This window comes from Somniosus microcephalus, unplaced genomic scaffold (assembly GCF_052327205.1).
Source record: "Somniosus microcephalus isolate GS21.2 unplaced genomic scaffold, FLI_Smic_1.0 unresolved_chr7, whole genome shotgun sequence".
In the NCBI taxonomy this organism is placed as follows: domain Eukaryota; kingdom Metazoa; phylum Chordata; class Chondrichthyes; order Squaliformes; family Somniosidae; genus Somniosus; species Somniosus microcephalus.
The window spans coordinates 28554357-28582313 of record NW_028225185.1 but is presented as its reverse complement, the minus strand read 5'-3'; the positions used below and the strand labels follow the sequence as shown (position 1 = coordinate 28582313).

Below are 27957 nucleotides of genomic sequence, written 5' to 3'. Positions count from 1 at the left end.
GGGGGGTTTATATATATGAGTTTTACTTGCACCAACACTGGTTATTGTGTCTGAATCCAGAGGTTAGCCTTTGACCTTTGACTTGCCCGTTACAATTCCACATGCGCAACACATTCTAAATTACCAAATCACTCTTGCCATTTGTGTTAAAAGTCCAGGATTTCTTGCCATTTTCTGCTGCTGGCTCCATGCCCAGTATTAGAGGCTTGTTACTGTCGGTTTATAGCTTAAAGCAGAATGCTGTGCTGCCCGTGCGCTGTGATTTAGGAAGTGTCTGTCTTTCTTCGTGCCTGAGAGAGTATTATTTAATGTTTGCAGGAGCTCAGTATGTCGGAAGAGGATCAGATGATGAGGGCAATAGCCATGTCGCTGGGACAGGACGTCCCAATGGACCAGAGTACAGAATCGCCAGAGGTGAGGGCTTTTTAAAGGCAGGATTCTCTCCTTGGTTCTGTAGGCGCCTCTGCGCTTTGTACAGCTCTCCCTGAAAGTCGGGGACTCCCTTACCGGCCTCTGCTGATGTTGCAGTCGACCCCCCTGAGACACTCAGGATAGCACGGCTCATTTTCCTCCTGTCTCTCGTGAAAGATCTCCTCTCTGCCTGGTGCCTGCGGTCACAGACGCAAGCCTGATTTGGGGCCCCCTGTGTACATCGCTGACCTCCCCCCCCCACTTAGCATTCATGATCTTCTGGTTGGGCAGGGGCTACCTACACTGCTCCGATTGAGTTCAACACTTGTTCTCGTTTAGTAATATTCTCCACCCTCTCTCATACACTTCTAAATTTAGTTTTGGTAATATTTCAGTAATTATGGAATCATATAGCGCAGCAGGAGGCCATTCGGCCCATCGTGCCTGTGCCGGCTCTTTGAACGAGCTCTCCAATTAGTCCCACTCCCCCCCCGCTCTTTCCCCACAGCCCGGCACATTTCTCCTTTTCAAATATTTACCCAATTCCCTTTTGGAAGTTAGTGTTGAATCTGCTTCCACCACCCTTTCAAGGCAGCGCATTCCAGATCACAGTGTAAAATTAACCCACGTGTAAAATGAAAGCCCTTTAAGCTTCGCGGCTGCGCTGCGCTCTAGAGGTCCCGCACAGCCGGTGAGCCACCTTTTTTTAAATAGAAAAACCGCACATCCGCGGAATTTTGAATGGCCTGCGCATCCCGTTAAAGGGGTCGTGCGGGTCAAAAATAAATTAGCGGGAACGTTGCCCACAGTCCTTGTATTGGTGTGACATTAATACGTGGGTTTAATTCGACGTGACTCGCACTGATCTTGGTCCCCCCCCCGTGTAAATACTGCGCCGGGGCCTCTATGGTGTCCAGGGTTTGTACTCTCGTCCTGTGTTCACTGTGCTGGGCCGCCTGTTCTGACTGCGCCGACGTGCGTTTACCAGGAGGCAGCTCGTCGCAAGGAGGAGGAAGAGCGCAAGGCGCGCGAGAAGCAGGAGGAGGAGGAAGTGAGGAGCCTGGAGCGGTATCAGGACGTGGAGCCCCTGGAGCCCAACGAGCTGAACACCTTCACGGAGAAAATGCTGCCCGGCTGCTTCCACCTGCTGGACGAGTTGCCGGACACGGTGTACCGGGTTTGCGACTTGATCATGACCGCCGTCAAACGTAACGGAGCTGACTACCGAGACCTGATCCTGAAGCAGGTTGTGGAGCAGGTGAGCGTTCTCTCTCTTTATTTATTCACGGGATGTTGGCAAGGCTGGCATTTATCGCCCATCCCCAATTGAACATAAAAACATAAACAGGAGCAAGGGGTCGGCCAGTCGGCCCCTCGAACCTGCTCCGCCATTCAATAAGATCATGGCTGATCCAATCCTGGCCTCAACACCACTTTCCTGCCCGCTCCCCATACCCCTCGACTCCCCTAAAGCTCAAATCTGTCACTCTCCGCCTTGAATATATTCACTGACCCAGCCTCCACAGCTCTCTGGGGCAGAGAATTCCAAAGATTCACCACCCTCGAAGAGAAGAAATTCCTCCTCATCTCCGACTTAAATGGGCGACCCCTTATTCTGAAACTATGCCCCCCCCCTAGTTCTAGATACCCCCACTAGGGGAAACATCCTCTCAGCATCCACCCTGTCCAACCCCCTCAGAATCTGATCTGTTTCAATAAGATCACCTCTCATTCTTCCAAACTCCTTGCCCTCGAGAAGGTGGTGGTGGTGGTGAGCCGCCGCCTTGGACCGCCGCAGTCCCGTGTGGTGAAGGTGTTCCCACAGTGACCTTGTCGTCGCGGTTTGGTACAACCGAGTGGCTCGCTTGGCCATTTCGGAGGGGCAGTGGAGAGCCAACCACATGGATGCGAATCTGGAGTCACACATATCGGCCAGACCGGGTCAGGACAGTAGATTTCCTTCCCTAAAGGGCATTAGTGAACCAGATGGATTTTTACGACAATCCGGTATTTTCACGATCAGCTTTTTTAAAAAAATTCCTGATTTTATTTAAATTAATTAGCTGAATTTAAAGTCCCCAGCTGCTGTGGTGGGGTTTGAACTTGCGTCGCCGGATTATCAGTCCAGTAACATAACCACTATGCTAGCATTCCCATTAAGAGTTCGCTGTTTCCATTGGTGGGGAACGAGTAAGCCAGTTTTTTGCACACTTTTGTTGGCCCAATGTCTGAAAGATAAGTGTCAGTTGCTTGCAGTTTTTTTTTTTTTAAATCCGTATTAGTGATTTGCTCACAATCAGTTGGATGTAAGGTCTTTTTAAACCTGTAGGACAGTGACCGAGTTGGGCAAGACAGCAGCAACTTGCATTTGTCCAGCGCCTTAAACGTAGCAAAACGTCCCGAGGTGCTTCACCGGAGCGTAAATCAAACCAGATTTGACCCCCGAGCCGCATAAGGAGATATTGGGGCAGGTGGACCAGAAGCTTGGTCAAAGGGATAGGTTTTAAAGGCGCGTCTTAAAGAGACACGTCAGAAACTTGCTCCACCGAGCCATCTGCTGGCCAGAGCCCGCAACTACCGTGACGGGAAACTGTTTACATACAGAATTCAAAGCGTTTAGACGTAGTTTCAATGTCAAATGTGGATTAAAAGCGTGAAACGGAATCGTGACAATGGGAAGCCGCACGTATTCACTCGATCGATCGATCGATCGATAGATATAATCAGATGGACTAAAATCTGGAGCGCCGTCTTGTGGCTCTATTGATGAGGGAGTAGAATCATAGAATGCGACAGCACGGAAGGAGGCCATTTGGCCCATCGTGCCTGTGCCGGCTCTTTGTACATAGACAGGAGCAGTAGTAGGCCATTCGGCCCCTCGAGCCCGCTCCGCCATTCAATGAGATCATGGCTGATCATCCAAATTCAGTACCCTGTCCCTGCCTTCTCCCCATATCCCTTGATCCCTTTAGCCTTAAGAAATATATCCAACTCCTTCTTGAATATATTTAATGAATTGGCCTCAACTGCCTTGTGTGGTAGAGAATTCCACAGGTTCACCACTCTCTGGGTGAAGAAATTCCTCCTCCTCTCTGTCCTAAATGGCTTACCCCTTATCCTTAGACTGTGACCCCTGGTTCTGGACTCCCCCGACCATCGGGAACATCCTTCCTGCATCTAGTCTGTTTCAATGAGATCCCCTCTCATTCTTTTAAACTCCAGCGAATAAAAGCCCAATCGACCCAATATCATCTCATACATCATTCCTGCCATCCCAGGTATCAGTAAGAGCTGTCCAATCAGTCCCACACTCTTTCCCTCCCCCCCCGGCTCTTTCCCCTTCAAGTATTTAACCAGTTCCCTTTTGAAAGTTACAATTGAATCTGTTGCCACCGCCCTTTCAGGCAGTGCGTTCCAGATCATCATAACTCACTGTGTATATAAAAAAATATATAATAATCACAGAATCAATCACAGAAACCCCACAGTGCAGATAGAGGCCATTTCGGCCCATCGAGCCTGCACCGACACACATCCCACCCGATCCCCGTAACCCCTACACCAACACATATCCCACCCTATCCCCGTAACCCCACGTATTTAATCCCCCTAACACTATCTCCACATCTCCCCTCTGGTTCTTCTGCTAGTTACCTTAACGCATGTCTTTCTTCTTCAGATTCTTCCACCGTGTGTGTGTTTTATGTTCGCAGTGCAGATCAATGCTTGTTCTTTCAACAGGTATGGGAAGCTGCCAATGTCCTTATCAAAGCGGCGCTTCCCTTGACCACGAGCGACACCAAGACGGTGGCTGAATGGACGAGCCAGATGGCCACACTCCCACAGGCCTCCAACCTCGCCACCAGGATCCTGCTCCTCACGCTGCTGTTCGAGGTACGAGCTTCACGCTCTGCGTGCGCCTGAGCCGGCGAGCCCGTGGGGGTGGGGGGGTTGGGCAGTGCGCATGTCCCGAATTCACGAGGATAAGCGGGCCGATGGATCGTCGCACCTTTTTTTACTGAGCAGGCGAGAGATGGGGGTTGACACGATGTCTCTTGGTGCTGGTAGTGCACCGTTTGGAAGTGGGTGGACTGAATGGGTCACCGGGGTGTGCGCCAGTGCCCCAGTTTTGAGGGTCGGGTGGAGAGAGTGGTAACCGAGTACATCTGAACAGCTCGAGAGCGTCGCGGCTTGCTTGGAGCAAGTTACAGGAAAATATCAGCTCTCGCTGGGCTTGGGGGCTTTTCCAGCAGTTGTAAGCATTGATTTTTAAAGTGCACCAGCATAAGAACATAAGAAATAGTAGCAGGAGTCGGGCCATAGGGCCCCTCGAGCCTGCTCCGCCATTCAATAAGATCATGGCTGATGATCGATCTCAACTCCACTTTCCTGCCCAATCCCCATTCCCCGCGAGTCCAAAAATCTCTCGATCTCAGCCTTGAATATACTCGACGACTGAGCATCCACAGCCCTCTGGGGCAGAGAATTCCAAAGATTCACCGCCCTCTGAGTGAAGAAATTCCTCCTCATCTCGGTCCGAAATGGCCGACCCCTTATCCTGAGACTGTGACCCCTGGTTCGAGACTCTCCAGCCCCTCGGCATTAGAAAGGGGTGTTCTGTGAAACTCCTCTGGACTGAATAGTCGGAGGAAGTTGCGACCAATGCTCTGGTCAGCGCACACCTTGCGTACTGTGCCCACTTCTGTGCCCAAGTAACGAGTGGGGATATTTGAGGGTTGCAATTCGCAGAAGAGCCAAGGGGCTGAGGTCGGGTGCCTGAGTTACGAGGCATGACTGAAGTGTCAATGAGGCGTCTGAGAAGTGATCTTGCGCACGATGGTAAATCATAATGGAAAAGGTTAATCTGGAATATTACTTTGAAATTGTGGGAGATGCGGACACTGTTTGAAACCAGTAAATGTAGGAACGATGTCGGGAAGCTCTTTACACAGCGATCAGCACAGGTAATGAACGCCCAGATCGAGTAGAGGAGGAGGGAACCACTGTGATCATTTAAAACCGTTTGATTTTTCAATGGTGCCGATGGGGCACTTGTGCGCTCTTTTTATGAATGGATAATTAAGCTGGGCCGAATGAGCCGTTCCTTGTGTTCAGGCGGTGGGTATAAATTAGGGACTCCCGTGTTCTTGTGTATGGGAGCAGGCTCGGGAAGGAAAGAAAGCTGATCTTGGGGACAACGTTCCCTTTAGGCTGCGCGGCGCTCTGGAGGTCCCGCAGAGCCAGCTCACCGCGCGGCTCAAACAGTTAGAGGGACCATTGCTTGTGGGTGCACGGTGTGTAATGTGCCTCTGTAAATAAGTGACCGAAGACTCCGCTCGCTGCACTGTCGGAGGTGCCGTCTTTCGGGGTGAGATGTTAAACCGAGGCCCCGTCCCCTCGGGTGGACGTAAAAGATCCCACGACACTATTTCGAAGAAGAGCAGGGGGGAATTCTCCCCGGTGTCCTGGGGCCAATATTTATCCCTCAACCAACATCACTAAAAACAGATGATCTGGTCATTTGTCACATTGCTGTTTGTGGGAGCTTGCTGTGCGCAAATTGGCTGCCGTGTTTCCCACATTACAACAGTGACCGCACTTCAAAAAGTACTTCATTGGCTGTGAAGCGCTTTGAGACGTCTGGTGGTCGTGAAAGGCGCTGGAGAAATGCAAGTCTTTTTCTGTCCTTCACCGTCTGGCTGTCCAACTTTTACACGGGCTTCCTCAATAGCACCTGCCTTGTGAAAGGGGCGATCTGTCCGACTTTTACACGGGCTTCCTCAATAGCACCTGCCTTGTGAAAGGGGCGATCTGTCCGACTTTTACACGGGCTTCCTCAATAGCACCTGCCTTGTGAAAGGGGCGATCTGTCCGACTGCGACAAACATTTGCCAGAACGGTTGGAGCCGGTTAAATGTTGAGACCTCGGAAAAGGTCGTTGCTGCTCCTGGTTCTGGTTTGCCAGCTGGTGCCGTGACTCCGCTTCTAACCGCGCGCCTTGGGTTCTGCTTGCAGGAACTCAAGCTGACCTGTGCCAGGATCGTGGAGACGAGTGGCATACTGGACGTCTTGATTAAGTTGCTGGAGGTGGCGCAGCCCTGTCTTCAGGCTGCCAAGGAACAGAAGGAAGTGCACACACCCAAGTAAGTGCTCGGGAGCGGGGTGGCAGTACAACTTCCTTTTCCCACTCGGGCCAATTTCCTCCCGTCTGACTTCCCGCCGTAGTACGGTTCATCGTTGCTGGGGTACGGTTCACCGTCGCATAGGTGCATTGGGTCCGCTACTTGTGTTTAGATTTTCTGATTTTTGGGGGATTCCCCCCCAGCATTTAGATCGAACTATTGTGTGAAATCAGCCAAGAGCAAACACCCATTCTCCTTTGGGTCAAAGGAATAAAATTGAAGGGTCGTTATCTGAAAACTTAAGTTTAATCGCATCAAGCGTACAGCAGAGAAACAGGCCATTCGGCCCCTCTGCTCCGTGCCGGTGTTTCTGCTCCACACGAGCCTCCTCCCGCCCCTCTTCATCTCACCCCATCACCATCTCCTCCTATTTCTTTCTCCCTCGTGTGTTTATCCAGCTTCCCCCTTAAAGGCATCTCCGCTATTCACCTCGACCACTCCCTGTGGTAGCGAGTTCCACATTCTCACCACTCTCTGGGTAAAGAAGTTTCTCCTCAATTCCCCATTGGATTTATTAGTGACTCTCTTCTATTGACGGCCCCTAGTTCTGGTCTCCCCCACAAGTGGAAACATCTTCTCTACGTCTACCCTATCAAGTCCCTTCAGAAGCTTAATGACCTCTGTCAGGTCACCCCTCGGCCTTCTCTTTTCTAGAGAAAAGAGCCCCAACCTTTCCTGATAGTTATAACCTCTCCGTTCTGGTATCGCCACCTCCAGTGCCTCGATATCCTTTTTATAATATGGCGACCAGAACTGTGCACGGTGCACCAAGTGCGGTTAATCGTCAAAACAATTTTGGAAAGGAACAAATAAAAAATCCTTTGATAAAGGCTAAAGCTATTGGGCCCGAAATTCGGGTCGGGGGCTTCCCGCGGGTGTAAGCCCCTGACCTGCACTTACCTAGCGCGCCGGCCGTTGAGCTGTGGGATTCCGATCCTGGGCCGCCTCCAGCTGCCGGCGCGCAGTGCTCGCGTATCCCAGGGGCGCAGTTAGTTCGAAGCGTCCCCTGGGATCACGTGGGTCATGGGGAGCCAATCGGAGCAGGGAATCTCTATTCATAGATTTGACAGGAAGACCTGTCAAATCTATGAATAGAAATCGGCCCCAAAACCTAACCAAAACTTCAGATACATTAAAAAAAAATCACATTTTTAAAATAACTAAATTACATCATATAACCATTTTAAACAATAATTTAAATTTTTGAAAAAATTAATTAGTTTTTAACAGGGCTAAAAATAAACTTACCTCTCTTTAAAGTATTTAAAAATAATATACCGGTGGGGAAAAAAGTTTCAATTTTACTTAATTCACCACTTACCTTGTTAAAAGCAGGCCCTGCGACTGCTTTTTAAAAGCGTAGCTGCTGGAGACTTACCATCCCGGAGAAACCTGTGTTTTAAAAAAAAAAAAAAAAAAAAACCTGGAAGTTCCGGGCGTACGTGCTGCCTCTCCGGCGTGCGCATTCCACCTGTGAACCCCTTCCTTCAAGGGAACGGAAGTTCCGGTTTCCCGCGCATGCACGAAACCGGCACTTTCATTGGGCCTACGTGTGAGTACCCAACGTGTACTCACCCGCGGGGACCCGAATTTCTGGCCCATTGTGCTAGAAGGAGTCAGCGCGCCTCATCAGCGCCTCTCCTCCCTCCCCCGCCCCCAGAAATTCGCTCAGCTGCCTGCACGCAACGGTGACCGAGGTGTGTTTGTTTCTGCGGTTTGAGGTGGAACCTTCCCTGCGGCGCAGAGAAAGTGACTGCAGGTGTCCAGAATGTCACCTTTTATAACATGTCTTGTGACTTTTTTTATATTTTAGTTCTGAGCCCTAAAGCAGAATTCTGTTATTTTCCCCCTCCTTTTCAGGTGGATTACTCCTGTCCTGCTGCTGATCGATTTCTACGAGAAGATGTCGGTGTCCTCAAAAAGGAGAGCGCAGATGAACAAGGTGGCATGTCTTTTTTCGTACATGAGCACTACTGCTGGCCTGTGTTTTGTTTAAACGTTAACTATTGTGACCAAGTTGGAAAATAAGTTGCCAGGATAACTTGTGTTTGGGCCCCATTTACGAACAGACGTCAGTGATGAGGAGAGGCCATTCAGCTGTCTGGAGCTCGTCTCTGGTGTCCTGAACACTCCCCTGCACCCCCCGGTGCTTAACATCCTCCGCACATTGTAGCAGCACAGCCGGCTTGGTGTGGCAGCAGAGCGGTTTCGGTGTTGGACTTGGCAATCTGGACGTCATGAGTTTAAATCCCAACGTGAAATTATTCAATTCAATAAATCTGATGGTTCGTAGGCTGGTGTGGGTGGTGGAAATGATCTTGAAAGCTGCCGCATTGTGAAAAATCCGACTGGTTCACTAACGCCGTTCAGGGAGGGGAACCTGCCACCCCTTCCCTGGCCTAATGTGGCTGCCGTTGAATGCCCTTTGTGACCAAGCAAGCCGTCGCCACCTTGGGCGCACTAAATGTGCAATGATTGTTGTCTTGCCGGTTTCACCAGTCTCGAGAGCCGTCTTCAAAGATGTGTATAATGTTGCAGGGGGCGTATATTGTAGGAGGGTTGCTGTGGCCCCTATTATACAGGTTGTTCAGGTAGTGGGAGTCTTAACAGCCTGTCTGGGTGTTTTTTTTATATAAATGCTCCCAGGAGACTTAAGGCAACAGCGGACCATATGCTGAACAAGCAAACTAACGAAAGATCAAGGGTTGGGCGGGCTCAATGGGTCGAATGAGCTTTACATCAGAATTAGGAGCAGGAGTCGGCCATGCGGCCCCTCGAGCCTGCTCCGCCATTCAGTGAGATCATGGCTGACCATCGACCTCAACTCCACTTTCCTGCCTGATCCCTCGATTCCCCGAGAGTCCAAAAATCTCTCGATCTCAGCCTTGAATAGACTCAACGACTGAGCCTCCACAGCCCTCTGGGGGAGAGAATTCCAAAGATTCACCGCCCTCTGAGTGAAGAAATTCCTCCTCACCTCGGTCCTCAATGGCCGACCCCTTATCCTGAGACTGTGACCCCTGGTTCTTTTAGTTGGGGTAGTGGGGGGGAAAAAACACAACCATATCGTAAGTTTATAATCTGCATTTTTCCTACAGTATCTGCAGCCAACTGGAAATAACTGGAGGTGGTTCGATGATCGTTCCGGGCGCTGGTGCAGTTACAGCGCGAGCAACAACAGCACCATCGACGCGGCCTGGAGGGCAGGAGAGACCAGCGTGCGGTTTACAGCCGGCCGGCGGAGGTACACCGTGCAGTTCAACACCATGGTGCAGGTAATGAGGCCGGCTGCCCATCGCTGGCTGCCTTTCTAACTCGACTGCTGCCGTTACAGAACGGCGAGACGATTGAACCACGGCCGTGGGGCACGGACTCAAACTGGGCAACGGCACGTTTAGGACCGGTGGCAGCAGAGAGTGAGCGACATGTAGAATGGGCGCTGGGCAGGGGAAACTCTTTCCTCTGGTGGGGGGAGCCCAGCACAAGGGGGCATGACCTTAAAATTAGAGCCTTCGTAGCGAGGGTTCGAGTACAGCAACAAGGATGTCTTGCTGCAGTTGTACAGGGCCTTGGTGAGACCACACCTTGAGTATTGTGTGCAGTTTTGGTCGCTTTATCTGAGGAAGGATGTTCTTGCCATGGAGGGAGTGCAGCGAAGATTCACCAGACTGATACCTGGGATGGCAGGAATGACGTTTGAGGAGAGATTGGGTCGATTAGGCTTATATTCGCTGGAGTTCAGAAGAATGAGAGGGGATCTCATTGAAACTTATAAAATTCTAACAGGACTAGACAGACTAGATGCAGGAAGGATGTTCCCGATGGCGGGGGAGTCCAGAACCAGGGGCCACAGTCTAAGGATAAGGGGTAAGCCATTTAGGACTGAGATGAGGAGGAATTTCTTCACCCAGAGAGTGGTGAACCTGTGGAATTCTCGACCACACAAGGCAGTAGAGGCCAATTCATTAAATATATTCAAGAAGGAATTGGATATATTTCTTAAGGCTAACGGGATCAAGGGGTATGGGGAGAAGGCAGGGACAGGGCACTGAATTTGGATGATCAGCCATGATCTCATTGAATGGCGGAGCAGGCTCGAGGGGCCGAATGGCCGACTCCTGCTCCTATCTTCTATGTTTCTATGAGCCAGGCTGTTCAGGGGTGATGTCAGGAAGCACTTCTTCACAAAGGTTGGTGGAAATCTGGAAAGCTCTGCCCCAAAACACTGTTGAGGCTGGGGGTCAATTGAAAATTTCAGAACCGAGATCGATGGTTGGGTAAGGGAACCAAGGCGGGTAGATGGAGTTAAGATACAGACCCAGCCATGATCTAATTGAATGGCGGAACAGGCTCAGAGGGCTGAAGGGCCTCCTCCTGTTCCTATGGGTACAGTTGTGCGGGCAGAATATCTCCTCCGTTAAGAGACAGTTGCGTGCCGTGATAGGTGAAATAAAGAGTAGCTTGCCTTTCAAAAGCTAGGCTTTATTAACATTAAAAAAAAAAAAAAAACCAGCAGTACATGTTAAGCACCCAGTCTCAACCAAACTGTAGAGAACTGAATTTAAGATGGCCACCACAGGTCACATGGAATCAACTAACCAATAAGTTTACAGCATATATCTCAAGGCAGGAAAACAGGCAACCAATTACAATGCTGCTTATAAAACCAGAATAATCACCACAATAGGTGACTGGATGGATGGGCAGAGTGGCCTTTCTCATCTACACTGAGCGTGCGTGATCTGAGGCCTATTGGCTGGTTTGAAGTTAGCTGGGTTTTTTTTTGTTAGCTGGCAGCAATGTGGAGGTCACGAGATCTCATGTCACGCGGGGCTACGACAGTTGTCGACATTTTTGACCTGGGAAAAATGAATATTGCACCCCGCACACAGTGTTGTCATTTATCTGCAGTGCTTGGAGGGGGCGCAGAGAAGCGGAATGCCCAACTCCCTGTCTCCTGGTATTGAGTAACCAGGTCACTTGTTACAACAGAACCGAGAGGTTATACCCATCAGGAAAGTCTGAACAGGCTGGGGCTCTTTTCTCTAGAAAAGAGAAGGCCGAGGGGTGACCTGATCGAGGTCTTTAAAATTGTGAGGGGGTTCGATAGGGTAGACGTAGAGAAGATGTTTCCACTTGTGGGGGAGACCAGAACTAGGGGCCGTCAATATAAGAGAGTCACTAATAAATCCAATGGGGAATTCAGGAGAAACTTCTTTACCCAGAGAGTGGGGAGAATGTGGAACTCGCTACCACAGGGAGTGGTCGAGGCAAATAGCACAGATGCATTTAAGGGAAGCTGGATAAACACACGGGAGAAAGGAATAGAGGGGTAGGGTGATGGGGTGAGATGAAGAGGGCGGGAGGAGGCTGGTGTGGAGCAGAAACACTGGCAAGTAACTGTTGGACTGAATGGCCTGTTTCTGGGCTGGACAGTCCATGTCATTGTGTTTACCAAATGTCATCTCTAATTAGTGTTCCCCAAGTCTCCTCTTTGGCATCACTCACTGTACCCCCTCGCCCACAGACTGACCCTTTCGAATGCTGCCCTCGCCCACAGACTGACCCTTTCTGACGTTGCCCTCAGCCACAGACTGACCCTTCTGAATGTTGCGCTCACCCACAGACTGACCCTTTCTGACGTTACCCTTTCTGACGTTGCCCTCTCCCACAGACTGACCCTTCTGAATGTTGCGCTCACCCACAGACTGACCCTTTCTGACGTTACCCTTTCTGACGTTGCCCTCTCCCACAGACTGACCCTTTCGAATGCCGCCCTCGCCCACAGACTGACCCTTCCTGACGTTACCCTCGGCCACAGACTGACCCTTCTGAATGTTGCGCTCACCCACAGACTGACCCTTTCTGACGTTGCCCTCTCCCACAGACTGACCCTTTCGAATGCTGCCCTCTCCCACAGACTGACCCTTTCGAATGCTGCCCTCGCCCACAGACTGACCCTTTCTGACGTTGCCCTCTCCCACAGACTGACCCTTCTGAATGTTGCGCTCACCCACAGACTGACCCTTTCGAATGCCGCCCTCGCCCACAGACTGACCCTTTCTGACGTTGCCCTCTCCCACAGACTGACCCTTTCGAATGCCGCTCTCGCCCACAGACTGACCCTTTCTAACGTTGCCCTCTCCCACAGACTGACCCTTTTGAATGTTTCCTTAGCCCACAGACTGACCCTTTTGAATGTTTCCTTAGCCCACAGACTGACCCTTTCGAATGCCGCCCTCGCCCACAGACTGACCCTTCCTGACGTTACCCTCGGCCACAGACTGACCCTTCTGAATGTTGCGCTCACCCACAGACTGACCCTTTCTGACGTTGCCCTCTCCCACAGACTGACCCTTTCGAATGCTGCCCTCTCCCACAGACTGACCCTTTCGAATGCCGCTCTCGCCCACAGACTGACCCTTTCTAACGTTGCCCCCTCCCACAGACTGACCCTTTTTGAATGTTTCCTTAGCCCACAGACTGACCCTTTCGAATGCCGCTCTCGCCCACAGACTGACCCTTTCTAACGTTGCCCCCTCCCACAGACTGACCCTTTTTGAATGTTTCCTTAGCCCACAGACTGACCCTTTCGAATGCTGACCTCGCCCACAGACTGACCCTTTCTGACGTTGCCCTCGGCCACAGACTGACCCTTTCGAATGCTGTTGTAACCCACACTGTTTCTTGTCTGTTTTTAGGTAAATGAGGAGACTGGGAACAGGCGGCCGGTGATGTTGACCTTGCAGCGCCTGCCGCGGAAGGAAACCAACTCCAAAAGCAGCAGCTCGCAGTTTGTGCAGGACCTGGAGAAGACCTTCGAGGAGGGCAAGGAGCCCGAGCCCAAACCCAAGGAAGAGAAACCCAGTGGTATGGAATCTAACCGCACTCCTGCTCAATTTGTATCCGGGCAACCCTCTACCTTTTCACTTCCAAACAACTCTCGTTAACCTCAAATCTGACCGCCTGCGCGTCCCCCGATTTCCATCGCTCCACCATTGGCGGCCGTGCCTTCAGCCGCCTGGGCCCCGAGCTCTGGAATTCCCTCCCTAAACCTCCCCGCGCCCCTCTCCTTTCAGACGCTCCTTAAAACCGACCTCTCTATCCTAATATCTCCTTATGTGGCTCGTGTCAAATTTTGTCTGAACGCTCCTGTGAAGCACCTTGGGACGTTTTGCTATGTTCAAGGAGCTGTGTAAATGCTGCTGTTTGTCGCCTCAGAAGGAGTGTATCTGTAGTATTAGTTATGAAGTTTCTGCACTTTCCTGCCTATACGTCCCCACTTCTTGCCCGTCCCGAGAACGCGAGCCGCCTTCTATCGCCACTTGTTCGTGCATCTGAGCGGCTTTGTAGGCCTCCTCAGTGAGTGTTGGCTCATCGTGGAGTCGTGTGTAAGGCAGACCGGGCAGAGGTGGCAGGTTCTTGACATGACTGATGCAGTTGGGTTGTTACGGCTTTCATGGTCCTGTTTCTGGTGCCAACCCACAAGTTACCAGATTTTCTAGGTTGCTTGTCCAGTACCTTAAGCATTATGCTACTGTACTCCAAAGTATATTTCCATTTGATGTGTCTTCCCCTCTCTGAGGCAGAAGGTTGTGGGTACAAGTTCTACTCCAGAGACTTCAGTATGTAATCTAGGCTGACACACCCTGGGCGGTACTGAGGGAGCGCCGCACTGTCGGAGGGGCGGTACTGAGGGAGCGCCGCACTGTCGGAGGGGCGGTACTGAGGGAGCGCCGCACTGTCGGAGGGGCGGTACTGAGGGAGCGCCGCACTGTCGGGAGGGGCAGTACTGAGGGAGCGCCGCACTGTCGGAGGGGCGGTACTGAGGGAGCGCCGCACTGTCGGAGGGGCAGTACTGAGGGAGCGCCGCACTGTCGGAGGGGCAGTACTGAGGGAGCGCCGCACTGTCGGAGGGGCGGTACTGAGGGAGCGCCGCACTGTCGGAGGGGCGGTACTGAGGGAGCGCCGCACTGTCGGGAGGGGCAGTACTGAGGGAGCGCCGCACTGTCGGAGGGGCGGTACTGAGGGAGCGCCGCACTGTCGGAGGGGCAGTCTTTCGGGATGAGACATTAAACCGAGGCCCCGTCTGCCCCCTCCGGTGGATGTAAAAGATCCCGTGGGCACTATTGGAAGAAGAGCGGGGGGAGTTCTCCCTGGCATCCTGGGGCTAATATTTATCCCTAACCAACATCACTAAAACAGATGATCTTATCATTTATCTGAATGCTGTATGTGGGAGCTTGCTGTTCGCAAATTGGCTGCCGCGTTTCCTACATTCCAACAGTGACCACTTTTCAAAAAAAAGTACTTCGTTGGGTGCGAAGCGCTTTGAGACGTCCTGAGGTGGTGAAAGGTGCTGGAGAAATGCTAGGTTTTTTTTTCCTCCTTGCTCGCTGGAGATGGATTGTTAAATGAATGAATTTGTCGCACAGATTCTTGTTGCTAATTTTAATGTATATATTTTTCTTATCCAAGACGTGGAACCCGTGCCCGAGACCACGGCAGAGAAAGAGCCGCGGGAAGAAGTCAAGACGAGCGACATAGTGATCCAGGGACTGACTGAGGAGCAGATGACAGTGCTGATCCGGTCGTGCGTCAGCATGGTCAGCGTGCCGGTGGACCCGGACACGCTGCACGCCACGCTGCGGCTGTGCCTGCGCCTGACCCGCGAGCACAAGTGCGCCCTGATGTTCGCGGAGCTCGGCAGCACCCGCATGATCCTGAACCTGACGCAGGGCTCCGGGTTCAATGGGTTCACGCCGCTGGTCACGCTGCTCTTCCGGCACGTGATCGAGGACCCCTGCACGCTCAAGCACACCATGGAAAAGGTATGCCTGTTCTCCGGGACGGGGACGCCCCCCCCCCCCCCCCCCCGCCTCCTTGTCTGCAGTTCTCGACCAGCGCCATCCGTGGTGCTCGTGTGGGGAGGGGGGGCGAGACTTGGACCGCAGGTAGAAGTTGGAGTAGGCGAGCAAAGGCAGGCTTCCGAGCCCACGTCCTCCATCACCAAAACTGCCTACTTCCACCCCTGCCTCAGCTCATCTGCCGAAACCCTCGTCCCTGCCTTTGTTACCTCCAGACTCGACTATTCCAACGCACTGCTGGCCGGCCTCCCACCATAAACTTCAGCTCATCCCAAACTCTGCTGCCCCCGTGTCCTAACTCGTGCCAAGTCCCGTTCACCCATCACCCCCCTGTGCTCGCTGACCTACATTGGCTCCCGGTTGATTTTAAAATTCCCGTCCTTGTTTTCAAATCCCTCCATGGCCTCCTCGCCCCCACCCCTCCCTATCTCTCTAACCTCCTCCAGCCCCACAACTGTCAGATCTCTGCGCTCTTCCAAATCTGATCTCTTGCGCCTCCCCGACTTTAATCACCCTACCAACGGTGGCCGTGCCTTCAGCTGCCTGGGCCCCGAGCTCTGGAATTCCCTCCCTAAACCCCTCTGCCTCTCCTCCTTTAAGACACTCCTTAAGCCCTATCTCTTTGGTCACCTGTCCTAATATCTCTCTTTGTGGCTCGGTGTCAAAACGCTCCTGTGAAGCATCCTGGGAGGTTTTGCTAGATTAAAGGTGCTACATAAATGCAAGTTGTTGAGGCTGACAATGTAGGATTTAAGGAAGTTTGAGGGATTTTGTACATGCGGACTGACAGTTTTTACCATCTGAGGGAGGGGTGAGGGAAGATGCACAGTAGACTAGACTCGAGCGCAAGGGCTAGCGAAGATGGGCTGGAGTGAGGCAGCGATGGGATTTGTAGGCCTTCAATCTAACTGATCTGATTGTTAGCTTGGGGTTGTGGGGCAGAGAACCTACTGGTAGGAGGGGTCGGGGGAAGAGCAGTTGATCTTGCACTTAATCTTTTACTGTACCTGTAGATAAGGGGGATACAGAGGTCGGTGCACCAAACACCGAGAGGCTTTAACCCTCGTGCTAATTTGGGCCCCCCGTGACGAGTGGTAATTTCCATACCCTGACTGTCGACCCCCAGCCAGTAACTTGCGCGAGTCAGTATCGCTCCCCAGCAAGCGACGTCTGGCGTTGGCTCTCCGCCGTTACTTCCACGACCACTACGCACATGTAGCACAACAGTAACTGGAAGCAGCAAACACGGTGAACGCAAATGAAATCGCAGGGACCTGCTGCTTTACACCCTCAGATCCTGAGGAAAAACTAGCAAAGGAATGGCAGAGTTGGACTACAATTTTACGGTTTCTCTGCGGGGCGAATTTTGGTGGAGAGGGTGACTTCCTTTTCAGTCATGGTAGAGTGTTGCGGTGTTGCGGTATTGCCCGGTCCCGCTGCTGTCATCTCCGTGGAATATATTCTTGGCTTGATGTAATTTTGCACTGAGAAACTTCGGCCATGTATTGGGCGGTCGTTCACGGCCCTTCCCTCCTCTTTCAGGTGGTGCGTTCGGCCGCCACCAGCGGGGCGGGCAGCACGACCTCCGGCGTGGTGTCTGGAAGCCTGGGTTCCCGAGAGATTAACTACATCCTGAGAGTCCTGGGACCGGCCGCCTGCAGGAACCCAGAGATATTCACCGAGGTGGCAAAGAACTGCATCAGGATAGCCCTGCCTGCGCCCCGTGGCAATGGGACCGGTAGGTTAACGTCGAGACGGCCCAATGCTTTGGTGTCCGAGAAGTTCATGTCGGTCGCCAGAGGTGTTATTCCAGCACCAATCTCCCAAACAATGCCCTGTTAAGTCTATCCTACGGCTTAATAGAAGTTGGGTTCCTCTATCAGTGCGTCGAATAGTAACCCTTCTATTACACTCATCAATACTGGTCCTTAGTTCAGTTGACCATCAATGGCCCAGAAATTTGGGTCGGGGCTTCCCGCGGGTGCAAGCCCTCCGACCTGCACTTACCCAGCGCGCCGGCCGTTGAGCTGTGGGCCCGCGTGGGATTCCGATCCTGGGCCGCCTCCTCCAACTGCCGGCGCGCAGTGCTTGCGTATCCCAGGGGCGCAGTTAGTTCGAAGCGTCCCCTGGGATCACGTGGGCCATGGAGAGCCAATGGTAGCAGGGAATGCTTCATTCATAAGTTTGACAGGAAGAGCTGTCAAACCTATAAATACTATAAGCCCCAAAACTTCAAAGATTTTTTTTTTAACCACATTTTTAAAATAACTATAAATTACATGAAATAACAATTTAAACTTTTGAAAAAATAATTACACTTTCTAATGGGGCTAAAAATAAACCTGCCTTTCTTTAAAGTATTTAAAAATAATAAACCTGTGGAAAAAATGTTTTAATTTTAATTAATTCACCACTTACCTTGTTAAAAGCAGGCCTTACGCCTGCTTTTTAAAAGTGTAACTGCTGGAGACTTACCCTCCCGGAGAAACCTGGGGAAAAAACATAAGTTCGATGCGCATGCGCTGCCTCTCCGGCGCACGCGTTCCACCTCTCAACCCCTTTCATGCACAAAACCGGCACTTCCATTGGGCCTACAGGTGAGTACCCAGCGCGTACTCACCCGTGGAGACCCGAATTTCTGGGCCAGTTTAAGCATTACAGCGTTCAATCCAATTTTTAATCGATTTCGGTTGCTTCAGTAAGTTCTGCGGAAACTTCACACATCTGAAGGGGCTTCTGCTCCTGATCACAATCCCGCGGCCCCTTGTTTGGAAAGTGGCCATCTGGATAGGCTGCCGGCGAACTACAGACAGGCACGTGATCGAATCCCGCGAAACATCCCTTTTATTGAGGTTTATTATTTGCATCGTCGGAGGTAATCCGACAGATGTAGCTAAATGGTACGAAACGGCCACGAAATAATCCCCTCCCAGTGAAACTATCGCTCCGGTTAACGCACTAACTCAGCAGATGTGAAATAAAATGTCCAGCACAGGAACAGGCCATTCGGCCCTCTGCTCCGTGCCGGTGTTTCTGCTCCACTCCTGCCCTCTCCATCTCACCCCATCACCATATCCTTCTATTCCTTTCTCCCTCGTGTGTTTATCCAGCTTCCCCTTCAATGCATCGATACTATTCACCTCGACCACTCCCTGTGGTAGCGAGTTCCACATTCTCGCCACTCTCTGGGGAAAGAAGTTTCTCCTGAATTCCCCATTGGATTTATTAGTGACTGTCTTTTATATTGATCGCCCCTAGTTCTGGTCTCCCCCACAAGTGGAAACATCTTCTCTACGTCTAACCTATCGAACCCCTTTCATAATCTTAAAGACCTCTATCAGATCACCCCTCAGCCTTCTCTCGTCAAGAGAAAAGAGCCCCAACCTGTTCAGCCTTTCCTGATGGTTATAACCTCTCGTTTCTGGTATCATCCTTTGTTTATAAAAAAAAAAAAAAAAAAATTCCTTCTCTGATGCCTCTACATCCTTTTTATAATATGGAGACGAGAACTGTGCACGGTGCTCCAAGTGTGGTCTAACCAAGGTATGTGGAGACCAGAACTGTGCACAGTGCTCCAAGTGTGGTCTAATCAGGGCTCGATACAGGTTTAACAAAACTTCCCTGCTTTTCAATTCTATCCCTCTAGAAATGACCCCCAGTGCTTGGTTTGCATTCTTTTTATGGCCTTGTTAACCTGCGACGCTACTTTGAATGATTTGTGAATGTGTACCCCATGATCCCTTTGCTCCTCTACCCCATTTAGACCACTTTCCAAGGAGTATGAGGCCTCCTTATTCCTCCTGTCAAAATGCACCACCTCACACTTGCATTGAAATTCATTTGCCAATGTAGTTCAGCGTCAGTTTCAACTTTGCAGTCCGAATGATATTTGTTCCCACCCGCAAGAATTTATTTGAGAAGTTGGTGCCTGGTGCTGCATTATTTTAAACTCTGGTCTTGTGGTTTTTGTTAATTAAATAAAACTAATTTTGTTGTTCGTCCCTTCAGCCTCCGACGATGAATTTGAGAATTTGCGCATCAAGGGCCCCAACGCCGTCCAGCTGGTCAAAACGACGCCAGTGAAGCCCTCTCCGCTCCCGACAATTCCCGACACCATCAAGGAAGTTATCTACGACATGCTGAACGCCCTGTCGGCGTACCACGCTCCCGATGAGGGTACGTCCTCGTCTGCCATCGTTCCCGCGGGAATATTGTCGAGCGTGCGAGAGCTCCCACCGCATGCAGCCAGACGGGCGGTTCCTGACAGGGTGGCCAGGCCTCAGGCCAGGCCTGCCCTCTTGGGAGCTGGAGGGCAATAAAAGGCTTGCGTGCCGTTGATAAATCGGACGTGGAGTGGAGCAGTCCCATGCACTCAGCAAAAAAAAAAAATCCAGCTGCTTGAATATAATCAATGTTGCTTGCGTCAGTGGGACTAGTCTTGGGAAGGGCGGCGTGGGGTGGGGGGTGTCTCGGTGTAGCCCCCGCCGTCGTATTCGCACCGCACAGTTCCCAGTCCGCTTGTGACTCTGCATTGCGAGGTGTGAGGGCAGGCTCTGGCCTCCTGCCCAGTCACTCCAGCTTTTGAAAGAAAGACTCCCATTTTCTCCAGCGCCTTTCACCACCTCGGGACGTCCCAAAGCGCTTCACAGCCAATGAAGGACTTTTTGGAAGTGTCACTGTTGTAAAGTAGGAAACGCGGCAGCCAATCTGCGCACAGCAAGCTCCCACAAACAGCAATGTGATCATGATCAGATAATCTGTTTTAGTGAAGTTGGTTGAGGGATAAATATTGGCCCCAGGACACCGGGGAGAACTCCCCCCCTGCTCTTGTTCAAAATAGCACCATCGGATCTTTTACGTCCGCCTGAGAAAGCAGACGGGGCCTTGGTTTAACGTCTCATTAGAAAGACTGCCCCTCCGACGGTGCGGCGCTCCCTCAGTGCCGCCCCTCCGACGGTGCGGCGCTCCCTCAGTGCCGCCCCTCCGACGGTGCGGCGCTCCCTCAGTGCCGCCCCTCCGACGGTGCGGCGCTCCCTCAGCGCCGCCCCTCCGACGGTGCGGCGCTCCCTCAGTGCCGCCCCTCCGACGGTGCGGTGCTCCCTCGTCGCCCCTCGGACGGGGCGGGCGCTCCCTCGGCGCCGCACTGGGCGGATCAGCCTAGATTTTGTGCTCAAGTCTCTGGAGTGAGACTTGAGCCCATGACCTTCTGACTCCTTGGCGAGAGTGCTGCCCACTGAGCCTCGGTTGACTCGAGGCTTGCTCTTGAAAAATCCTCCGTCTGAAGCAAAAGTGCCTGCTGCTTCATTCGAAGTTGGTGCAAACAATAGTGGTTTGGCAGCTGGGTAGAATTGCAGGGCTGGTCAATCTACGGCATTGCATTGAATGAGAAAAATACCGTCGTGTGGCGCCTGATCGCATCTGGCAAATGCTTAGTGTGAACTGAGCTACACTGTGTGCTATTACTGTCACGTGGGGACATGCAGCTGCCAGTTTATGGAACACCAACAAACAGCAACCGCACGAATGACTAGGTTTTTTTTGGGAGTGTTGCCTGATGGAGGAATGTTGGCCAAGATATTGGGATAACCTTCTTCCAGTAGTGCCGCGGGATCTTCATCATCCACCTGCGATGGGGCTCGATGTGGCACCTCTCGCAATGTAGCACTCCCTTGGTGCTGCACTGCGCCGTGTGGGCTTGGATTGTGGTTTAGTTTAAGACATCTACCACCTAGAAGGACAAGGGCAGATGTGAACACCGCCACCTCCAAGTTCCCCTACCATTCTGAAATATATCGGCCGTTCCTTCTCAAAATCCGGGAACTCCCTAACAGCGCTGTGGGAGCACCTTCACCACATGGGACTGCAGCGGCTCAAGAAGGCGGCTCACCACCACTTTCTCGAGGGCAATTCAGGGTGGCCAATAAATGCTGGCATTGCCAGCGATGCCCACATCCCATGAGCGAAAATTTAAAAAAATTGGTTCTTTTAGTAACCTTACCAGGAATCTGGTAGTGTGGCCAAGTTTTCGACTTTGCGTTTCCGGGATGTGAGCAAGGCCGACATTTATTGCCCGTCCATATTTACCCTCAAGAAGGTGGTGGTGAGCCGCCGCCTTGAACCGCTGCAGTCCCGTGTGGCGAAGGTGCTCCCACAGCGCTGTTAGGGAGGGAGTTCCAGGATTTTGAACCAGCAACGATGAAGGAAAGGCCGCTATATGTCCAAGTCAGCGTGGTGTATGTGTGAAACTTGGAGGTGATGGTTTACTGTACCCCTGCCCTTGTCCTTTTGAGGTGGCGGAGGTCGCAGGTTTGGGAGCTGTCAACTGCACTGGGTCTCCCACGCAAGTACTAACGCGGCCCGACTCTGATTAGCTTCCGCGATCAGATGGGACCCGGTGTTTTCAGGGCAGTGTGGCCGCAGGCGGACAAGGTGTTTGAAACGGTTGCAGTTTGGATTTATTGAACGCGCCTCTCTGTCTTCCCTTCCCACCAACTGCAGCCGAGAAGGTTGAAGTGAAGCTGGTGAGTGTGAATCAGGAACTGAGCCAGCTGCTGCAGGATGTGGGGGATGACATGTACCAGCAGTACCGCTCGCTGACACGGCAGGGCAGTGACTTCGATTCACAACAGAGCTTCACCATCAATGTGAGTAACCTTGGGGTTGGGATTGGGTGAGGGAAAGGGTGGCAGGTAATGGAAATATCCAGAGCACAAGATATAACACGGGTACAGTACTGGTGGGTACAGGTCTGTCACTGTATAACACTGCGGTACAGTACTGGTGGGTACAAGTCTGTCACTGTATAACACTGGGGTACAGTACTGGTGGGTACAGGTCTGTCACTGTATAACACGGGTACAGTACTGGTGGGTACAAGTCTGTCACTGTATAACACTGGGGTACAGGTCTGTCACTAACACTGGGGTACAGTACTGGTGGGTACAAGTCTGTCACTGTATAACACGGGTACAGGTCTGTCACTAACACTGGGGTACAGTACTGGTGGGTACAGGTCTGTCACTGTATAACACTGGGGTACAGTACTGGTGGGGACAGTCTGTCACTGTAACACAGGTACAGTACTGGTGGGTACAGGTCTGTCACTGTATAACACGGGTACAGGTCTGTCACTAACACTGGGGTACAGTACTGGTGGGTACAGGTCTGTCACTGTATAACACTGCGGTACAGTACTGGTGGGTACAAGTCTGTCACTGTATAACACGGGTACAGGTCTGTCACTAACACTGGGGTACAGTACTGGTGGGTACAAGTCTGTCACTGTATAACACGGGTACAGGTCTGTCACTAACACTGGGGTACAGTACTGGTGGGTACAGGTCTGTCACTGTATAACACTGGGGTACAGTACTGGTGGGGACAGGTCTGTCACTAACACAGGTACAGTACTGGTGGGGACAGGTCTGTCACTGTAACACAGGTACAGTACTAGTGGGTACAAGTCTGTCACTGTATAACACGGGTACAGTGCTGGTGGGGACAAGTCTCACTTTGTAACACTGGGGTGCAGGTCTGTCACTAGCGCTAGGATGTGTTCAGAAGTGTATTGGTGTGAAGTGTTTATTGGCTTCGCTGTGTTCTTTCCCTATTATAATTGGAAACATCATGCTAATTAAACCTGGTGACAGTGTTGGTTCTCTAGTGTAAAACTGCACATGAGCAGGTCTAAGAGGAAAAGGGTCTAAATTGAGAGGTTGTTCAGACACTTAAATGACATGAGATGTGTTAACTCTGACGTTGCTTCTCGCAGACCCAGGTCTTTGTTGCAGATGGTGCAGCAACCGATGCCAATCAGCCTGGTACATCTCAAGGCGAGGGTAAGTCTCCCGACCGCGCAGTTCTTGCCTGTCGACCTGTGCCTCAGTTCTCCGAGTAAATGGGGTGCGCCTCTGTGGAGAGCGCGTGCGCACACTCGGCGACTCTGCTTCGTTTGTTTTGGAGGCTCTTAAAGCATCGGGTTGGGCTTCCCGTGCCTGGTTCTTGCTCATTTGCCGGATGTGGGCGTCGCTGGCAGGGCCGGCATTTACTGCCCATCCCTGGTTTCCCTGCGAAGGTGGAGGTGGTGGGCCGCCTTCTGGGACCGCTGGTAGCGGCTTGATGCAACTGAGGGACTTGCTGGGCTGCTTCAGAGGACAGTTAAGAGTCACCCGCATTACTGTGGGTTTGGAGTCACGCACAGGCCCAGACCGGTGTGAGGGCGGCAGGTTTCCTTCCCTGAAGGACATCAGTGAGCCGGTTGGATTTTTACGACAGCCGTTCACTTTTACTGATGCCAGCTGTTTATTTCCAAGGGGAATTGAAATTCTCAAACTGCTGCGATGGGATTTGAGCTCGCATTCTGTGGATTACTGGTACGGTGACCACTGCAGCTCTGTACCCCCCAGGCGCATGGCGCACAGCTGATTTTTAAATTTGGGTGCACGGCCCATCAAAGTTTCGCGCGTGCGTGAAATTTCACATCAGAAAAGCCCGTCCCGGGTTGCGCGGGATTGGCAGACAGCTGCGCAGCTTAGAGAGGACGTTGGTCCCCATCCCCCTATTTTAAAAAAATGCTCTGCTCGGCAACCGTCGAAACGTTCTTCCGGGCAGAAAGCTGCGCGCACCCCAGGAGTTCTGGTTGCTTAACTTTTTTTTTCCTCTAAGTAAATTGCCCCCAAACTGCCTGGATGGTTTGCTCGCTTTAAAACTGCCACCGCCCACCTCACCGCCCTCTCCCTAAAAGAAGCAAAAGCGACGAGTTGAGTGTTGGAGATCTGGAACTGAAGCAGGAAATGCACAGCAGGCCCGTTTACTTGTAAGGCGGATCTGGCTGGTCCCGAAATGATTGGCTCCGGTCAGTGTCGGCCACAGCTCAGTGGGTTTCACACTCCTTTTTGAGTCAGAAGGCTGTTGTGGGTTCAAGTCCCGCTCCCAAGACTCGAGCACGTCATCCCGGCTGACATTCCAGGGGAGTGCTGAGGGGAGTGCTGCACTGTCGGCAGGGGTGTTGGGGGGGGGGGATGCTGTCTTTCAGACAAGACGTTCAACCCCTCTGCCCCCCTGGGGTGGACATAAAAGATCCCCCGGCCACTATTGGAAGAAGAGGGCGGGGGGTGAGTTCTCCCCGGTGTCCTGGGGCCAATATTTATCCCTCAATCAACATCACTAAAAACAGATGATCTGGTCATTATCACATTGCTGTTTATGGGAGCTTGCTGTGCGTAAATTGGCTACATTACAACAGTGACCACACTTCAGAAGTCCTTCATTGGCTGTGAAGCGCTTTGGGACGTCCCGAGGGGGTGAAAGGTGCCGGAGATGCCAATCTTTTTACGTCTCCTGAATGTTCTGTTCCAATTGAGCTTTGAACGAGATGTGTGCCTTGAACAATGTGTTGACTTGTTTAGATCCTGCCAGACAGCCGTCTGGCCAGTGCAGTTTTGCATGTGTGTGTGTGCTGGTCGGCGCTCTATCTTCCCCACCCCGCCGCTTTCTTGTGACTCCGAGCTAGAACGTGAGGTAGTGAGCTAAACTGTTCACCATCGAACTTCCCTTAGCTGACTACTTAAATAGTTCCCTCTTCGAAACCTGTCCCCCTCCTCCCTTTCAAAACAGCCGCCATTACCCCCTTCCTCAAAAAAAAAAAAAAAAAAAAAAAAAAAAAAAAAACCCTCGACTTCCCTGTCCTCGCCAACTGTCGCCCCGTCTGCAACTTCCCACTCCCCTGCCGAGTCCTTGAAGATGTTCTCTCCCAATGGTGCCCACCTTTCTCGCAGCTCCATGTCTTAACCTCTCCCGCCAGTCAGGCTCCTGCCTCTGCCACGGCGCTGAAACAGCCCGAATGTCGTTTTCCATGACTGACCGTTGTGCGCTATCCCTCCTCCTGCCCAGGCGCGCACGGTTTGAATCCCTCCCTAAACCCTTCTGCCTCCCTGCTCCTCCTTGAAGATGCTCCTTAAAACCTCCCTCTTCAACCAAACGTTTAGCTACCCAGCCTAATAACGCCACCTTTGACCTGGCATCCATTTTTGTCTGATTGCGCCTCTGATGTGTTAAAGACGCTGTACACATGCAAAATGACATGAATCAGTCATTCATGAAAGAAAGACTTATGAAATAATACTGAGCGGCCTACGGGTGGCGCTGTCCAGGGAGAGTATAAATACTCGGGCATGGGCCCAGCTTGCTCAGGACATTCTTAACAGGAACTAGTGAAGGACACAACTAGACCTCCATGTTGTAAAACAGTTGATTAAAGCTTTAACGCTTCGACCAAGTGCTTAGTTTTTTTTACACCTCACGTTTTTTGCCTTTTTTCTGAAGCGCGGGGTTCCTGGGGTTCCCGAGCCCCTGCATTAACCTGCCTTTTTCCTTCTGCACAGTTTCCACGCCAGAGGAAAACCGAGAAGGCAAGAAGGACAAGGACAGCGACAAAGCCTCCGAAGACGGAAAGCAGAAGGCGAAAGCCAGCAAGCCCCTCATGCCGACGTCCACCATCCTGAGGTTACTCGCCGAGCTGGTGCGCTCGTACATTGGCATCGCCACCCTGATAGCTGGGTACAACTATACGGCTGGCCAGTCGGAGCTCATTAAAGAGGTGAGAGAACCGTGGAGCAAGGATGTCTTGCTGCAGTTGTACAGGGCCTTGGTGAGACCACACCTTGAGTATTGTGCGCAGTTTTGGTCGCCTTATCTGAGGAAGGATGTTCTTGCCATGGAGGGAGGGCAGCGAAGATTCACCAGACTGATACCTGGGATGGCAGGAATGACGTATGAGGAGAGATTGGGTCGATTGGGCTTATACTCGCTGGAGTTTAGAAGAATGAGAGGGGATCTCATTGAAACTTATAAAATTCTGACAGGACTGGACAGACTAGATGCAGGAAGGATGTTCCCGATGGCGGGGGAGTCCAGAACCAGGGGTCACAGTCTAAGGATAAGGGGTAAGCCATTTAGGACAGAGATGAGGAGGAATTTCTTCACCCAGAGAGTGGTGAACCTGTGGAATTCTCTACCACACAAGGCAGCAGAGGCCAATTCATTAAATATATTCAAGAAGGAGTTAGATATATTTCTTGAGGCTAAAGGGATCAAGAGATATGGGGAGAAGGCAGGGACAGGGTACTGAATTTGGATGATCGCATTGAATGGCGGAGCAGGCTCGAGGGGCCGAATGGCCGACTCCTGCCCCTGTCTTCTATGTGGTCCCACCGCCGCACGCCTGGCTTCAGTACACTCGGGCTGTGTATCGAATTGTCAGCAATGAGCTTTGTGGGAGAGGATGTCCATGGGTAAATAGGAGAGTCATTCTTCCCCCTCTCCCACCCTTCCCTGCTACAGCCCTTAACAGCTGAATCAGGAATAGATTTAACTACATAGAATAACACACTGTACCACACAGAAACAGGCCATTCGGCCCAACTGGTCCGTGCCGGTGTTTCTGCTCCACACGAGCCCTCTCTCACCATCTCCTTCTATTCCCTTCTCCCTCGTGTGTTTATCCAGCTTCCCCTTAAATGCATCTGTGCTATTCGCCTCCCTGTGGGAGCGAGTTCCACATTCTCACCACTCTCTGGGTGAAGAAGTTTCTCCTGAATTCCCCATTGGATTTATTAGTGACTCTCTTATATTGATGGCCCCTAGTTCTGGTCTCCCCCACAAGTGGAAACATCTTCTCTACGTCTACCCTATCGAACCCCCTTCATAATCTTAAAGACCTCTATCAGGTCACGCCTGTTTGGTCGTTCCTGATTGTTATACTAGATAAATGACCAAAAGGTTGTCGTCAGTCATTTCCAGCATCCGCAGTATTTTGCTTTTGAGTTGAGATACAGCTCAGCCATGGTCTAATTGAATGGCGGAACAGGCTCGAGGGGCTAAATGGCCACCTCCTGTTCCTATATGTGTTGTCTTTTTAAAAAAATTAGTTCCTGGGATATGGGTGTTGCTGGCAAGGCCGGCATTTATTGCCCATCCCTCATCGCCCTTGAGAAGGTGGTGGTGAGCCGCCGCCTTGAACCGCTGCAGTCCGTGTGGTGAAGGTGCTCCCACAGTGCTGTTAGGGAGGGAGTTCCAGGATTTTGACCCAGCGGCGATGAAGGAACGGCCGATATATTTCCAGGTCAAGATGGTGTGTGTGTGATGTGGAGGGGAACTTGGAGGTGGTGGTGTTTGAGCGCCTGTTTACTGTGTCTTCACTCGAAGGTGCTAATTCAGGCTCTCTCTCTAACTTTTCCTGTTGCAGGATTGCAGCGTCCTGGCATTTGTCCTGGATCACCTGTTGCCCCAGACCCAGAACGTGGGGGACAAGGACACCCCAGCGCTGGCAAGGCTCTTCCTGGCCAGTCTGGCAGCGGCGACACAGAGCACAGAGGCTCAAGCCGCATTGGTCAACGAGGTCAAAGCGGCCCTCAGCAGAGCGCTGGCGATGGCGGAGAGCACAGAGAAACACGCCAGGTAACTATCGGAGCGAGCAATCGCGCGGGTTTTGTTTTTCC

The 27957-nt window shown here is 51.8% G+C and overlaps 1 protein-coding gene across 1 annotated transcript in view; it reads left to right on the top strand.

Annotated features, from left to right (window-relative positions):
• The window catches only part of huwe1 (HECT, UBA and WWE domain containing E3 ubiquitin protein ligase 1), a 286926-nt gene that overhangs the window by 168072 nt on the left and 90897 nt on the right, over window positions 1-27957 (top strand). Inside the window, 14 exon segments of the mRNA XM_085978299.1 lie at window positions 319-414; window positions 1400-1669; window positions 4153-4305; window positions 6427-6554; window positions 8454-8535; window positions 9692-9868; window positions 13295-13463; window positions 15072-15424; window positions 17003-17198; window positions 19469-19636; window positions 21959-22104; window positions 23232-23298; window positions 25843-26057; window positions 27705-27916. Coding sequence (XP_085834425.1) covers window positions 319-414; window positions 1400-1669; window positions 4153-4305; window positions 6427-6554; window positions 8454-8535; window positions 9692-9868; window positions 13295-13463; window positions 15072-15424; window positions 17003-17198; window positions 19469-19636; window positions 21959-22104; window positions 23232-23298; window positions 25843-26057; window positions 27705-27916 — 2432 coding nt within the window.